Source organism: Bubalus kerabau, chromosome 21, assembly GCF_029407905.1.
Source record: "Bubalus kerabau isolate K-KA32 ecotype Philippines breed swamp buffalo chromosome 21, PCC_UOA_SB_1v2, whole genome shotgun sequence".
Taxonomy (NCBI): Eukaryota; Metazoa; Chordata; class Mammalia; order Artiodactyla; family Bovidae; genus Bubalus; species Bubalus kerabau.
In genome coordinates this window covers 5349297-5363453 of record NC_073644.1, presented here as the reverse complement: position 1 = coordinate 5363453, position 14157 = coordinate 5349297, and the positions used below count along the sequence as shown (strand labels likewise).

The window sequence follows — 14157 nt, the reverse complement described above, 5'->3', positions numbered from 1 at the left end:
GGAGGAGGCCTGCGCACCGCCCGCCTCCCCGCCCAGCACGCCCTGATCGCGCACGGCCTTGCTAGCCGGGGTCGGGGCGGGGGCTGCACCCCGGCGGCTGCTGCGGTCGCTGGACGCAGACAGGTCAGCAGTGCGCAGAGAAGAGCGCGCGACTGTTCTCGGAGAGGAGGTGGGCGGCGACCCACCCCATTAGGATTCGTCCAGTCCCTGCGCGAGCCTCGACTTCCGGGGGGCGGAGGGACCCCCGGGCAGCGCGGATTTCAGCTCGGCTGAGTCCTTGCTACATCTCAGCTGCACCCTGCGGGCGACGGCGAAGGCGCAGACTGAGCGCTCGTCCAGTTGACCAAAAACTACGAGGGGAAAGCGGAGCCGGCCGGTTGGGGGGCGCGGCGAGCCCTCTCCACGAACCGCGCGCCGCGCTGCTGCGCACCGGGCTGTGTCCCCGGAGTGCCGCGGGAAGGAAGCCGCGCGGAGCAACAGGTGCCGCCCGCAGCCTCTCGGGACGAGGGAAACGACCTGCAGGGGCGCGGAGCTGGTAAGGCGCAGAGAGAGCTCTCTCTTCCCGCAGGGCTGCGCCGGCCGGTCCCTCCTCCCCGGTTCGGTGGCGGATAAGCGGACGCCCGGCGCTCTTGGGTCAGCCTCGCGAGTGCGGGAAGGTCCAGCTCCGGCTCTCGTCTGCGTCCTCTTCCAGGTGGCCCCGTCCGAAAAGACGGTGCCACTCGGCCCGGGCGCCTGGGTTCTGAGTGCCCCGAGCTGGGTCACCCGTAGCCCCTCCTTCCCCCGCAGGCGCCCTTCGCCAGCGCGACCTAGGCTCCCTCTGCGCGCCATGGAGCTGGAGGTTGGGAACTTCAGTGATGGGAACGCGAGCGGGCTTGAGCCCCCGACCCCGGACCCCAGGCCGCTCTTCGGCATCGGCGTGGAGAACTTCGTCACGCTGGTGGTGTTCGGCCTGATCTTCGCGCTCGGCGTGCTGGGCAACAGCCTGGTGATCACCGTGCTGGCGCGCAGCAAGCCGGGCAAGCCGCGCAGCACCACCAACCTGTTCATCCTCAACCTGAGCATCGCCGACCTGGCCTACCTGCTCTTCTGCATCCCCTTCCAGGCCACGGTGTACGCGCTGCCCACCTGGGTGCTGGGCGCCTTCATTTGCAAGTTCATCCACTACTTCTTCACCGTGTCCATGCTGGTCAGCATCTTCACGCTGGCTGCGATGTCGGTGGACCGCTACGTGGCCATCGTGCACTCGCGCCGCTCCTCCGCCCTGCGGGTGTCCCGCAACGCGCTGCTGGGCGTGGGCTTCATCTGGGCGCTGTCCATCGCCATGGCCTCGCCGGTGGCCTACCACCAGCGCCTCTTCCACAGGGACGTCAGCAACCAGACCTTCTGCTGGGAGCAGTGGCCCAACCAGCGCCACAAGAAGGCCTACGTGGTGTGCACCTTCGTCTTAGGCTACCTGCTGCCGCTCCTGCTCATCTGCTTCTGCTACGCCAAGGTGCGGGGTGCCGGGCGGGTCCGCGGGCCCGGGGCGTCTCCTCTGTCCCCGCACCCCTCCGGTGCCCCGCCCCCTTTCCCTCGTCCCCCGTGAGTTTTCTGCCCGAGCCATCGCCTCCTCTGGCCGAGGCTTGGGCTCACGGGTTTGATGCTGCGCGAAAGTTGCTTGGAGTTTGGGCGACACAGGGAAAGTTTGCAGATCCGGGCGTCCGTCCTGGCCCCCGCAAGCCCTGGGCCCTGAGGTTGTCCCTAAAGGAGGCGGAGTTCAACGTCCACTTCTCAGCAGGTTTTAGCCTCGTAGCCCGCTCAGCCTGCCTGATTGCCTCCGTGGCCGCAGCGTTATGCGAGCGCCCGGTCCTGCCGAGCGGGCCCCTTTGCTGGGTGGAGGGCCCGCGCCCCTCCACAGCCCTCAACTGGGGTCGGATGGGCGGATTTCCCTGCCCGCGGGGTGCACGGGGCTGGGGCGCCGGCCAAGACCGGCTTTGTGAAACCGCTGCTCCTGGCGACAGAGCTTTTTTCATAACACAACTTAGGCGTCATAAATCCAAATGGTCAGAAGTATGTCCTCGCGGATTCTCCAGAGAACGTTGGATGGATGGGTTTGCTGCTGCCGTTTCCTCATTTCAGTCCTTTTAGGAGGAGGTAAAGAATATTAAGTGGTTCAGGTGGCAGGTCTAAAGCCTCCGCTGGGAGACACACAGCTGACACGTGTCTGGTCCCCCTACCCCGCATCTCCTCTCTGCAGTGCCCTTCCCCCCAGCTCAGCACAATCACGTTCTCTTTCATTAATTACACATGGTTTTGAAGATTTTGTACTGATCTAAGTCTTACACCTTTTACACAACTTGTTTGTGTGTGTTAGTCATTCAGTCGTATCTGACTCTTTGCGACCCCATGGACTGTAGCTGGTCAGGCTCCTCCGTCCATGGAATTCTCCAGGCATGAATACTGGAGTGGGTAGCCATTCCCCCTTCCAGGGGATCTTCCCCACCTAGGGATCAAACATGGGTCTCCCGCATTGTAGGCATATTATTTGCTGTCTGAGCCACCTTATCTGCTTAGTAATCAGGAGATGCAGTGCATGGGGTGAGAGCCCCTCTCCCTGACACACCCTCCCCAATACCATCGCCACTAGAGAAATACTTCTGTGACCGAATTCTGAGCTCTGCACCATTTTATCTTCTCTCTCTCTCTCTCTGTTTCTCAGTTTCTTTCTGATAAGCCTGTGATTCTAGGTCTGTGAATAATCAGGTGAAGTAGAACAGCAATCAGTTCTTATGTTCCACTCATAGTTTTTTTTCCCCCCAGCAGAAATGTGGACTATGAGCCACCTGGTTTTGTTTGCCCTTCCCCCAGGCCATCTATCTAGAGCAGTGTCTGTTTTGAATGGTAATGTTTTCGGATATGATCTGAAAGAATGTCCTGCACCGAAGGGTTGTGCATAAAGAGATGCAGTAAAGGCAGGAAATTGGGAATCACTGTAGCTTAGCTCTTTGATAAATGGCTGGTTTATTCCCTTTGCTTCTAGCAAAAGCAAATCAAAGCTTGGTCTGCACAGGGCAGTGGTCTCCTATGTCACTTGATCTGCAGGCGACCCAGTGGGTTGGAGCCACTGTGCATATTTTATTGATAAGGAAAGAGGGTTTTGGAGGAGTGAAGCAGCTGACTGAGATTGTGAAGCTGGTAAAGCATTCAGGAAGGATTTCCATGCAGGGCTTCCTAGCCCCCTGGGGCATGAGGGCCTGTGGGGCATGGACCTTGAGACTAGAGAGATTCTTAAAGTGTTTGGCTTTTCATTCATCATTACATGGGTTATGCTTGAAGTATATTCTTCCTTTGTTTCCCAAAAGTCTTTGGTCTTTTGGAAATTCAGGTCTTTTTAATGGAAACAACAAGATAAACTTCTAGGAAGAAACCAGCCTACATTTCTGTCATTTGAGAATTTATAAAAGTCACACCTAAGGCGAAGTTTCTAAATTAAAAAATTCAGTAAATACATGATCATTGGGATTTTTTTTTAAAATATGGAAATAGTTTGCCTTTAAGGATAACTGGAAATTTCTTTGAAACTCAAAGTAATATTTGCATATTCATTTTAGGGCTTGAAAAAAGGTAAAGATTAAAGACTTCAGTTGCTTTCCTTTGATTCAGTCACTGTCTGCTTTGCATGGAAGGGTTTCACTACTTAAATGTTACATTCAGGATTGATTGTTACCCCAAGGCCCAGATCAAAAGACATGTAAAATCACAGTGTTTTTCTTGTTTTGTTTTTTTTAAGTTAACAAAGGAATTGCATTCCAGAGCTGCCTTCTGTACTGACAGGAGTTTAGTGGAAGGTCCTTTGCACCTGCCCTCCCCGGAGACCCAGAATGCGGGGCTGGAGGATGAGTGGCCCGCCCTCTGCTGCTGTGGGGCTGGCTCACTCTTCCCTCGGGGGAGTGCTTGTCCTGGGCCCTCCTTGGCCTGACACCAGATGAACTCGTGACCTGCCCGGTTCCCGCACCTGTGCCAGGACGGGTGTGGGCCTCCTGCACACACTTCTGAAAGCACGAGTGACGGGGAAGTGCCCGCTCACCACGTCATCAGCTTCCCGAGAAACGCAGTCATACCCCTTCCTCCTTTGATGCCGAGACCTTCGTGGGGTCCGTCACACGTGTCAGTGTGAGTCCATAGTGTGCACTCATGGAGTGGAACAGAGCCAGGAGAAACATGCTTGGGCTTTTCCTCCGTGGACCACTCCACTACGTTCCTTAGGCGTTTTGTAGTTATGAGATGTGACCCCCGAGTCTGTGGAAGGACTGAGTGGCCCCAGGCCCAGTAACATAGCAGGTAACATCTCAGTTTTCCACGTGGGGCCCTCTCCAGGCAGCCCTCACTGACGCTGCCTTGCCATCTCTCCCTTTCTTTCAGTGACTGGAGTCCTCCTCTGGCGGTGGGGAGGCTGTCCCCAAGGAACCTGGCCCGGTTGGTCCTCGCCGGGAGGGGCCCTGTCCAGCCCGTTCCTCCCTCTTGAAAGTCCTCTTCGTTTGTTCCTGCACAAGCCTCCCTTCTGTCGTTCTCTTCCATTTGATTTTTAATACCCCAGTTGCTGATGGCAGAACAGTAGACAGACCCATTGTTGCTGTACTGAGAGTGACCCCAGATGTCCCCATAGTAAGTGAGAGGCTTGTCTTGCGGAGGACGCTGAGCCCCTGTGGGAAGTGAGCAGTATTTCGGTAGGGCTGGGAGTTTGGAGTCAGAAATACACACCCCATGACAGCTGCTTGACCGGCGTAGGGAATCGTGAAAGTGAAGTGAAAGTGTTAGTCTCTCAGTCATGTCCGCCTCTGTGACTCCAGGGACTGCAGCCCACCAGGCTCCTCTGTCCATGGGATTCTCCAGGCAAGAATACTGGAGTGGGGTGCCATGGCCTTCTCCAGGGGATCTTCCCTACCCAGGCGTCGAACCCACTGCAGGCAGATTCTTTACCATCTGAGCCTCCAGGGAAGCCCAGGGAATCGTGAAGTGGTGGATAAATCCCGTGGCTTCTCGATCAGGGAGTGCCCGATGACTCCGGAGGGTTGCATCTGCCCAGACAGAGCAGCTTTCGTAATATGTTCAATTTGATTAAATTATTTCCATACTGTGGTGCTCCAGGGGGACAAGGAGGTGGCTGGAACACTGTTTCCAGTGTTTGGAGGGACTCAACTGAGCAATTGACGGGCAGTCTCAAGCCCTTAGTCACCCTGAGCTGATTGTCCTTAGGTTTTTCACTCATAAGAATGAACTCAAGACCTGCCTGGAGTGTGTACCACCATCCTGACCCTGTTGTATGGCTTATGTTGCAAATTCTTGTGTGGAACCACAGTGTCTCACATCATTTCTCCTGAGTATGACGCTGGCGAGAGAAGACAAAACTGATTTCTCTAAGGAAGGAAAAAAGTGTCTCCTTGGAAGCCTCCCTGATGGGCCATTAGTTGTAGAACTTTGTAGAACGGTGGCCTGTCAGCTATCAGTGTGCTGGAAGGCAGTCTGTAGTTTTTCCACGCATCTAGGATTTAACATGTAGCAGGGACCTGGGATTGTAGAAATGTAGACTCTTAGGGGAAACCAGGTGGCAGGGAGGCCAGCGAGGATGCAGGTATGGGCAGCGGAGTGGGTCTTTCTGGAAGAAATCTCGGAGCTACCCACACCAGAGCTCTGTCAACAGGTGCTCTGGACACAGGTGGTTAGAAGACCAGACGTTCATGGCAATCCACAGTCGTCATTACTCCACCAGCTCATGTGGATTGCAGCTTGCGTGATTTTGTAAACCATGGTCTTCCCTTTGCAGAACATCAGGAAATGTCAATGCAAAGTGGACAATGAATTGTGCGGTCTGAGGCAAACCGATTTTATCAGTCTGTGTTTTTCAGGTCCTTAACCACTTGCATAAAAAGTTGAAGAACGTGTCAAAGAAGTCAGAGGCATCGAAGAAAAAGGTAAAACTCATGAGTTTACATTCTCTGTGCCGTTTCTGGAGCTCGGTTTAATGTATACTCTTAGCTCTCCTGCATCCTCCTGTGAAATTATGGTTCCTGGGTTCAGCGATTTGAAACGAACATCTTAGCCCTGGGCAGAGAGGAGACATGGAGAGTCAGCTGCTGAGGGTGGGCAGGTGACTGAGCTGCCTGAGAACGTGGGTGGAGGTCTGGGGAGGGGCCGAAAGGTGTGTCTTCTGGATTCTGAGCCTCTGGAGAAGGTGCGCTGTGGGTGACTGGGACAGGGTGTCAGGTGGCTGGACCCACAGTTTGCTTGAAACTGCAGGTGGTGCTCGTGGTAAAGAACCCACCTGCAAGTGCAGGAGTCCCGAGTTCCATTCCTGGTTTGGGAGGATTCCCTCGAGGAGGGCACAGCAACCACTCCAGTCCTCTTGCCTGGAGAACCCCATGGACAGAGGAGCCTGGCGGGCTACAGTCCATGGGGTCGCAGAGACACGATTGAAGAGACTTAGCAGACACACTTCTTTTATTGTGTATTTACCGTCTCTGATGTGGAGCCAGGAGGCCCCGTCTTAATTATCTTTCGAGCGAGTGTTGTTGTATCCCTCCCTGAAGCCTCGCAGCAGTTGCTGTGCTCTGCTCTCTTCCTCCCAGACGGGTGCTGGTTTGGCCCCCTGGGGGCAGAACTGAAGATGGGAGCGGCCTCAGGGGGGGGTCCAGCCCATCTTTAATTGTCTTTCTCATTCTCCCCTGAATCCCGATTCCCACAAGCTTCCCCTGAAGAGTTTGACAGCATCTAACACCCTGCGATTTATTATGTTTCAAACCCAGTTTGAGGGAAAGCTATTTTACAAATTGGGATTAATTTACCTCTTACTCAGATCATATCCTGGAGAAGGAAATGACAACCCACTCCAGTATTCTTGCCTGGAAAATCCCACGGAGAGAGGCGCCTGGTGGGCTGCAGTCCCTAGAATCACAAAGAGTTGGACACGACTAAGCAACTGAACTGAACTGAAAGATTAGTGAGCATTTTAACATTTACATTGTTTGGTTTTATATGTATATGTGTACATTTGGGTGTGTGTGTGTGTGTGTGTGTGTGTGTGTGTGTGTATGAGGCATGTGTATTCTTGTTGTGTTAGTTGCTCAGTCATTTCCGACTCTCTGTGACTTCGTGGACTGTTGCCCTCCAGGGTCCTCTGTCCATGGGATTCTCCAGACAAGAATACTGCAGGGGTTGCTCTGCCCTTCTCCAGGGCATCTTCCTGACCCAGGGATCAAACCTGGGTCTCCCGCTTTCCAGGCTGCTTCTTTACTGTCTGAGCCACTAGGGAAGCACAAGACACTCACATGTGGGGGAATATATTATATGTGCTTAGTCGCTCAGTTGTGTCTGACTCTTTGCAACCATGGACCATAGTTCACCAGGCTCCTCTGTCCATGGGGATTCTTTAGGCCAGAAAACTGGAGTGGGTATCCATGCTCTCCTCCAGGGGATCTTCCCGACCCAGGGATCGAACCCAGGTCTCCTGCACTGCAGGCAAATTCTTTACCATCTGAGCCACCAGGGAAGCCCAAGAATACTGGAATGGGTAGCCTTTCCCTTCTCCAGGGGATCTTCCTGACCCAGGAATTGAACCAGGGTCTCCTGCATTGCAGGCAGATTCTTTACTGGCTGAGCCACCAGGGAACATATATGTAAATGCAATTCTTCCCACGGGAGAAGTTCTCAACATTTGGAGGAGGGAAGATTTTCTTTTCTAGTCTCACAACCTCTGACCCTTAATAACCACTGAACAGATGTCAGATCTCTTTTGATGTATTTAATTACTTCCTTGTTGGCACAGAACAAATAGTTTGTGTATGTGCATGTACCTGCATCTAGGCAAAGGCTAGCAGACAGGTGTGGGGAGTAGGGTAGGAAGAGGGAACGGGAGATGGAAGGGAGGGCCCAGGGTGGAGAGCCAGCGCGTCTCTGCCTGGAGGCGGAGGTTGGGTCGGCTCCGCTGATGCTGCTCTGGGTCCAGGCAGAGAAGAGTGTTCCTGGGTGTGTACACGCTCAGTTTCTGATGGATCATGGAGTGATGCGAGAAGATCTTGGAGGTTTATTCATTTCAGCTGTACCCATTTCTGGCTCCCCGTCTCGGTGGCTGCGTAGGGCCCCTTCCCCTGTGCCGTGTCCATCCATAAGGGCTCCACTTCGTGTGAAGGCTGGTAGCGCTCCTGAGGTGGAGGGTTAAGTTCAACACAAACGTGCTCAACAGCTCTCCTGCCTGTTTGGAGAAAAATAGAGAAGAAGAGTGTGCTTTTCTTTGCCAAAATAGTAGTGACCACAGTACAGAGCCCGGCCTTGATTAACACTAGGCTCGGCTGGACCTAGAGAAACGTTTTCTGGCACAAGGCTGATCAGATAGGAAAACAAGATTCTTAACAATTTCTGGAAGACTTCCCAGTGGGGTAGACTTCCCCAGGATGGTTCCTGGTAATAGGCAGGTATATGTGAGACCCTCATGGTACCTTCTTAACCACGAGGTTCTTTTAACAGCTGCTCTTTTCCCCCATCTGGCTTGGAGTAACTCAGCAAGCTTTTTGGCTGTCATTTGTACAATTTACAAAATGTTTCTCATCAGTCTCATCATTTAGTCACTTTTTCCTTCCCTGCCAAGTTCCATTAGATGGATTATGAGCAAAATTCTTTGAAGGAAAAAAAAAATCAGATGTCTCAGATGGCTTGAAAAACAGCATCTCACAGGAAGAGGAGAAATTACTATTTTTCAGATACTTTCAGTGCAAGAAGTAAAAAGAAGGCAGGCTAATAAAAGGCCCAACCTTAGGTATAAGAATTCATTCAGAGACTTGGCACATAACCTTCAACGGGGACTTCTTCCCTATCCAACGGTGATGCTGTGGTTCTGCACACTACATGGACAGATGGGTGTAAACCCATTTGTGATTCAGGCAAATGATACTGTAAGAAATGAAAATAGCCCCCATCCCCACACAGGGCCTTGTCTCCTCACTGTCTGACTTTTCTAAGGGGAAGAGCGGAAGCAGGTTTGGAACCTTTCCGAGGAGACGGTGTGGGTCAGCCCAGGTGCGGTCAGCACCGAGGAAGCTCCTCAGCCTTCTCCTCGAAGTGGGTGAGGCTGCTTGCTTTTGTTGTGGCTTCTGCGGAATTCTTCACTGATTCTTCAAGCACTCATGAGCTATGTAGGAAGGCAGGTTCCTGGGCGGGTACGTCATCCACACGACCTGTGGAAGCAGCGCTGTGGGCCGTGAGACCCTGATACTTGAATTTTCATGAAGTGCTGCATGACAATGGCTCGCTGAGCTGCTGCAAACCCAGGTCTGCGGTTGTTGTACAGTTGCTCAGTTGTGTCCGACTCTGCAACCCCATGGACTGCAGCAACCAGGCTTCCCTGTTCCTCACCAAACTCATGCCCATTGAGCTGGTGATGCCATCCAGCCATCTCATCCTCTGTTGACTCCTCCTCCTCCCGTCTTCAATCTTTCCCAGCATCAGGGTCTTTTCCAATGAGTCAGTTCTTCGCATCAGGTGGCCAAAGTGTTGGAGCTTGGGCTTCAACATCAGAACACCCAGGACTGATCTCCTTTAGGATGGACTGGTTGGATCTCCTTGCAGTCCCAGGGACTCTCAAGAGTCTTCTCCAACACCACAGTTCAAAAGCATCGATTCTTCGGTGCTCAGCCATTATTTTGTTAGTACAGTGGGTTCTTTTGACCAGATCTTGACCTTGAGCTGGTGTGTTCCAGGCGCATGTTTTCTGAGTTGGAGGTGGGTGAGGGCACTGTTCCATGGGTGGATGTCTTTCTGCATCCCTCCCATGTCTTCCCAGTTCCGTGGTCCTGGTCCTCTGATGTGAGAGAGACAGAGGAGGGAGCCATGTGTGTCTCTCCCTGGACACCTTGATGTGCTGGCATCGCGTGAAGCTGTGGCTGGTATGGAGGCCACTCCTGTACCAGCTTGGATGGGCTGAGATGCCTGTGAAATAGGCAGAAAATAAATAGTGAACCTTTGTCGACACATAGCTGGGAGCACAAACATTGTATTAAACAAGCATTCTGTTAAATTCTTTTGGGAGCATCATTTGATAAAAGATAAAGTTTATGTAAGTACCCATTGATATTCTTTCCTGATTTATAGTGCAATCTTAAGTCACTCACGTTTCAAAGCTATAGGCAGACCAAGGAAAGGAACCTTGCTCATGGTTCTGAAAAGACCAGTAGACCTGCTAAAAATAAAAGGCAGATTTTGAATGACCTTGGGTAAACACACACAGAAACAAACCCTCCATAGAAAAGCCACCCTGCTGACAGTTGCCCTACAGGGATACAGATGCAGTGTGGCTCTTATCTGATACAGATGCAGTGTGGCTCTTATCTGATACAGATGCAGTGTGGCTCTTATCTGATACAGATGCAGTGTGGCTCTTATCTGTAAGCTGTTGGGGTGTAGTTCTGCCCTCAGCTTGTTACTTAGTGAAAACCTCCTAAAAGGAGCAGTGAAACAGAATATCCAGAGAGCATGCATTTTGTGCTGCACAGAAATGGCCTTCCCATCTTAGGAAGGACAGTGGGTGTGCTCCTTGCTATTTGTAGGTGTAATTGTGTCTAGGTGGTTATTGAATCATCAGGAACACATCCCATACACTAATGGGTAAACGGATGGATAGCAGACGATCCTTGACGTCCGGGAGGTGGGTGCCGGTCTGCTCTGTGTGTTGTGCATGCGGCAGCCTCAGTCTGGAAACCTGCTGCCCTGAAACCCTGCGGTCAGCTTTGTACCTGAACTGTTTGAAGGTGTTAAGTGGGCCAGGTCCAGTCAGAGAATCATCACGTTGGGTCACCCCAGTCACAGGCCAGGAGGCTGAGGCCCAGGGAGGTGGCCTCATTTTTCAAAGGTCATCAAACTCTTGGCTTTTGCATGGCTCATGGCACCTTCTGACCATTGTGTGGTCAGAGTAAACATGAGTGTAACTCCCGTCTCCGGCTCCCAGACCGCCCTTGCTCCGACCTCGTCCTGAAGTCCGAGCATCTCCTCTCCCGTCTCTGCCGGGTTCCCTGGCTTCCAGCCCGCCTCTTGGACAAACTTCCTCTCCGAGTCAGTCAGCTATCCCGCGTCTCTTCTGGAAGACTTGCTATCTTAAGCCTCATGTTCTGGGCAGTGTGGGCTGTGATAGTCAGGTTCTAACTCACAGGAAGTAAGAGCAAAGTCATGGCATAACATAAGAACATTCCTGCAGGGTGGAGGTCCAAGCTTGTCCTATGAAAGGACCTGTGGGTCCACAACGGTTTCCTGGTCGGGGAGTCCCTGCTCCATGGTTGTGAGGCTGGAGGGAAAATAAGCACCTTCCTTCTCTCTCTCCTTCCCCTCCACCCTGCCTCCCTGAATTCATGGATCCCAGTGGGATTGCTTCTTTCCAGGGGCAAAGTGGACAGGGGACCACGGGGCCACGCTTATAGCTCCTTTAGGGGTGTGACTGCCAAGTGAAGGTCAGCACCCAGAGCATGTTTAGGATGCACTTGATTCTGTGGAAATGTACAGGAAATTCCCTCTGTCAGTGCATGAACTAGAACGCTGTTCCTGTCTGTTGTGATCAGCGTCTCTGCTTTCTTCCCTTCTCCTCTGTTGTAATCAGCGCCTCTGCTTCCTTCCCTTCTCCTAGACGGCGCAGACGGTGCTGGTGGTGGTGGTGGTCTTCGGAGTCTCCTGGCTGCCCCACCACGTCATCCATCTCTGGGCTGAGTTTGGGGTGTTCCCGCTGACCCCCGCCTCCTTCTTCTTCAGGATCACTGCCCACTGCCTGGCCTACAGCAACTCCTCCGTGAACCCCATCATTTATGCCTTTCTCTCTGAAAACTTCAGGAAGGCTTATAAGCAAGTGTTCAAGTGCCACACCCGCAAGGAGTCACCTCTTAATGACACTAAAGAAAATAAAAGTCGACTAGACACCCCACCATCAACCAATTGTACTCACGTGTGAAAAAAAGAGTCTTATTTCAAAATGTGGTATTTGCATGCATGTGGACCAGACAGAGAAATACATTGCAGTGTTAAGCAAGGCAGTAACTTGCTATCTTAACAACAATTCATATTATATTGATTGAATTCCACTTGTGTTTAAAAAGTACTTTGATCTACCTGGAAAATCACTAGGTCTAGTGAAGGCCATTTCTAAATTTTATTTTATTTCTAAATTCTATTCCATAAGCAAAAAAAGAATAATATAGTTTTATACATCTTAAGAAATGAAAGTTTCTCAAGAAACTTTATTTAAAGACTGTAAAGAGTCTATAATAGGACTCCCTAGATTTGTATTCTTTGTAGGATAAGGAAGAAGGGCCTGTCAAGGTGGTCAGGAATATTTGTGATCTACATATTTTGGAAACAAATGTAATCAGAAAACACATGCTTTAGTTCTTCGATTTTAAGATCAGTGGTAATGCTGAAACTATATGTGTCTCAGATACGATTATGGACACTTGATCCTGAGTTTTATTTTTGGGGCCGTTTGTATTAAGACGTATCCATCTGATGGAAATAAGCTTATTTGCACATTTGCTGCATCTGCTCCCAGCTGTAAGCAGTGCATGCGGCTTCTGCAACGTGCTGTGTCCGTCTGCAGTCATGAGGTCTCTTAAGCTCATCTCAGGCAGTCAGCAGCAAGACCCTGGTTTGTCAGCCATCAGGATGTCAGTGAAAAACTACGCTGTGAACTTAGTCTTCGTTGAGATGACCAAAAAAATCAGGGAAAACCACCACCTGCAACTATTCTCATGGTGGAAGCTGTGAATGAGTTACTGAGAATGAAACTGGACATTAAAAATTTACATATCGACACACACATATGTATATTTTAAGGTATTAGCTATGCCTTGAGTGGAATCTACTCAAAAGGAGAATTTTTAAAATGTCAGTGAAAATGATGTACAGAAAATAATTTTTATGAATTCAGAATAATTTCTATGAATTATAAGCCACATGAGATAATGGTCATGCTATGTGAGGAAAGTCAGTAAGCATAGTAAAATGTCTGGTTCAGATAAACTTTGAAAAAACAGTCTAATGGTTGGACATAGCTGGGCATATCATGTCCAAACAAATGCTTTTTTCATCAAATTTGTAATGATGCCTAATGCATATTTATCCCAAATATTGCTCCCTTTAGAAATGTTAATTTGGGGTTCAAATCATCATAACTTAGTTTCAAATGTAGTTTTTGTGACAGTTTCATATTTAATAATGAGAAAATGGTATGAAAAGATGAAATGATTCTATATTAGTAAATAATTTTCAGACTGCAAGACTGATATATTTTAGGATGATACAAAAGCAAGAAAAAATTTTTTAAAAAGAATTTTGTGTAATGCATACCTGAGTCATAGGAGGACTTCATGTGAAATATCAAATTTTGGATCAAAAAATCAACTCAATGTAAGTCTTTGCATGTTAGCTTCTCTAGTTTGTGAATTTATTTTACTAACTATATTCCTCCAGCTAACAGTATTTACATTTGCCACGTTATAAATAGTTCTCTGGATAGAAGAGGAGAAAATTGTCAGAGGATGGGAAATCATGACTTTTCATGTTTGATGGCCAGGGGAAAAATTGTACATACACCTATGTGAGTATTTTTAAGAACAATGTAATTCCTTTGCACGGAAAAATTTTTGCACTTTATTCAAATATGGCAGCAGAAACATTGTACTCTGATGACGGTACCACATGAGTTTTGTGAAACTTGAAGCTGCCATTGCACACGCCAGGACATCTTCTGTGTGTGTGGATTCACGCAGCTGCACAAAGAGGTGCGTCCTGCTTGGACTTGCTCGGGTGGCGGTGGCTCCCTGCGCCGTGGCTGCTCTCTTCCGATTCCCACGCACACAAAGGAAGCATTGGAACAAACACAGGAGGCACTGCTGCCGTATTTGGGCAAGTGCCGAGATGGGTTTGGACATGATGTACTTACCCTTGTCATGCCTTGGTCACTTCTAGATGCTGTCATCTCTGATTTACAGAACCCAGAGCGCCGGGTATAAATGCGGATTGCTTCATTTCACAGGCCGGTGGGCTCTTCTCCTGTCCAGTGTCATTCTAATCAATTCCTCTTGTTTAGAGTTTATGTTGTCTCCTCCTCAAATGAGTTTCGGTGGTAACGGAGGTCTGCAAAGATGTAAAACT

At 50.3% G+C, this 14157-nt stretch overlaps 1 protein-coding gene across 2 annotated transcripts; it reads left to right on the top strand.

The window, feature by feature from the left end:
• The first annotated feature begins 378 nt into the window (after positions 1-378).
• On the top strand, positions 379-11979 carry GALR1 (galanin receptor 1). Of its 2 annotated transcripts, XR_008706686.1 has the most exons (4): positions 379-535; positions 3770-4320; positions 5872-5951; positions 11642-11768. XR_008706686.1 is itself a non-coding variant. In XM_055559421.1 (3 exons), the coding sequence occupies exons 1-3, from the start codon at positions 827-829 to the stop codon at positions 11957-11959; spliced, it is 1050 nt and encodes a 349-aa protein (XP_055415396.1). In that variant the 5' UTR covers positions 812-826; the 3' UTR covers positions 11960-11979. The 2 variants fall into 2 exon arrangements, 1 of the variants encoding a protein (XP_055415396.1); XM_055559421.1 differs by lacking the exons at positions 379-535; positions 3770-4320 and adding an exon at positions 812-1492 and having other exon boundaries at positions 5886-5951; positions 11642-11979.
• The last annotated feature ends 2178 nt before the right edge of the window (positions 11980-14157 follow it).

What these genes read in the sequence shown, in the direction of transcription:
- GALR1 (XM_055559421.1), top strand. Translation starts at nt 827, where the DNA reads ATGGAGCTGGAGGTTGGGAACTTCAGTGATGGGAACGCGAGCGGGCTT. An exon ending in TCTGCTTCTGCTACGCCAAG is followed by an intron (nt 1,493 to 5,885) that starts GTGCGGGGTGCC and finishes TGTGTTTTTCAG; the next exon opens with GTCCTTAACCACTTGCATAA. An exon ending in CAGAGGCATCGAAGAAAAAG is followed by an intron (nt 5,952 to 11,641) that starts GTAAAACTCATG and finishes CCCTTCTCCTAG; the next exon opens with ACGGCGCAGACGGTGCTGGT.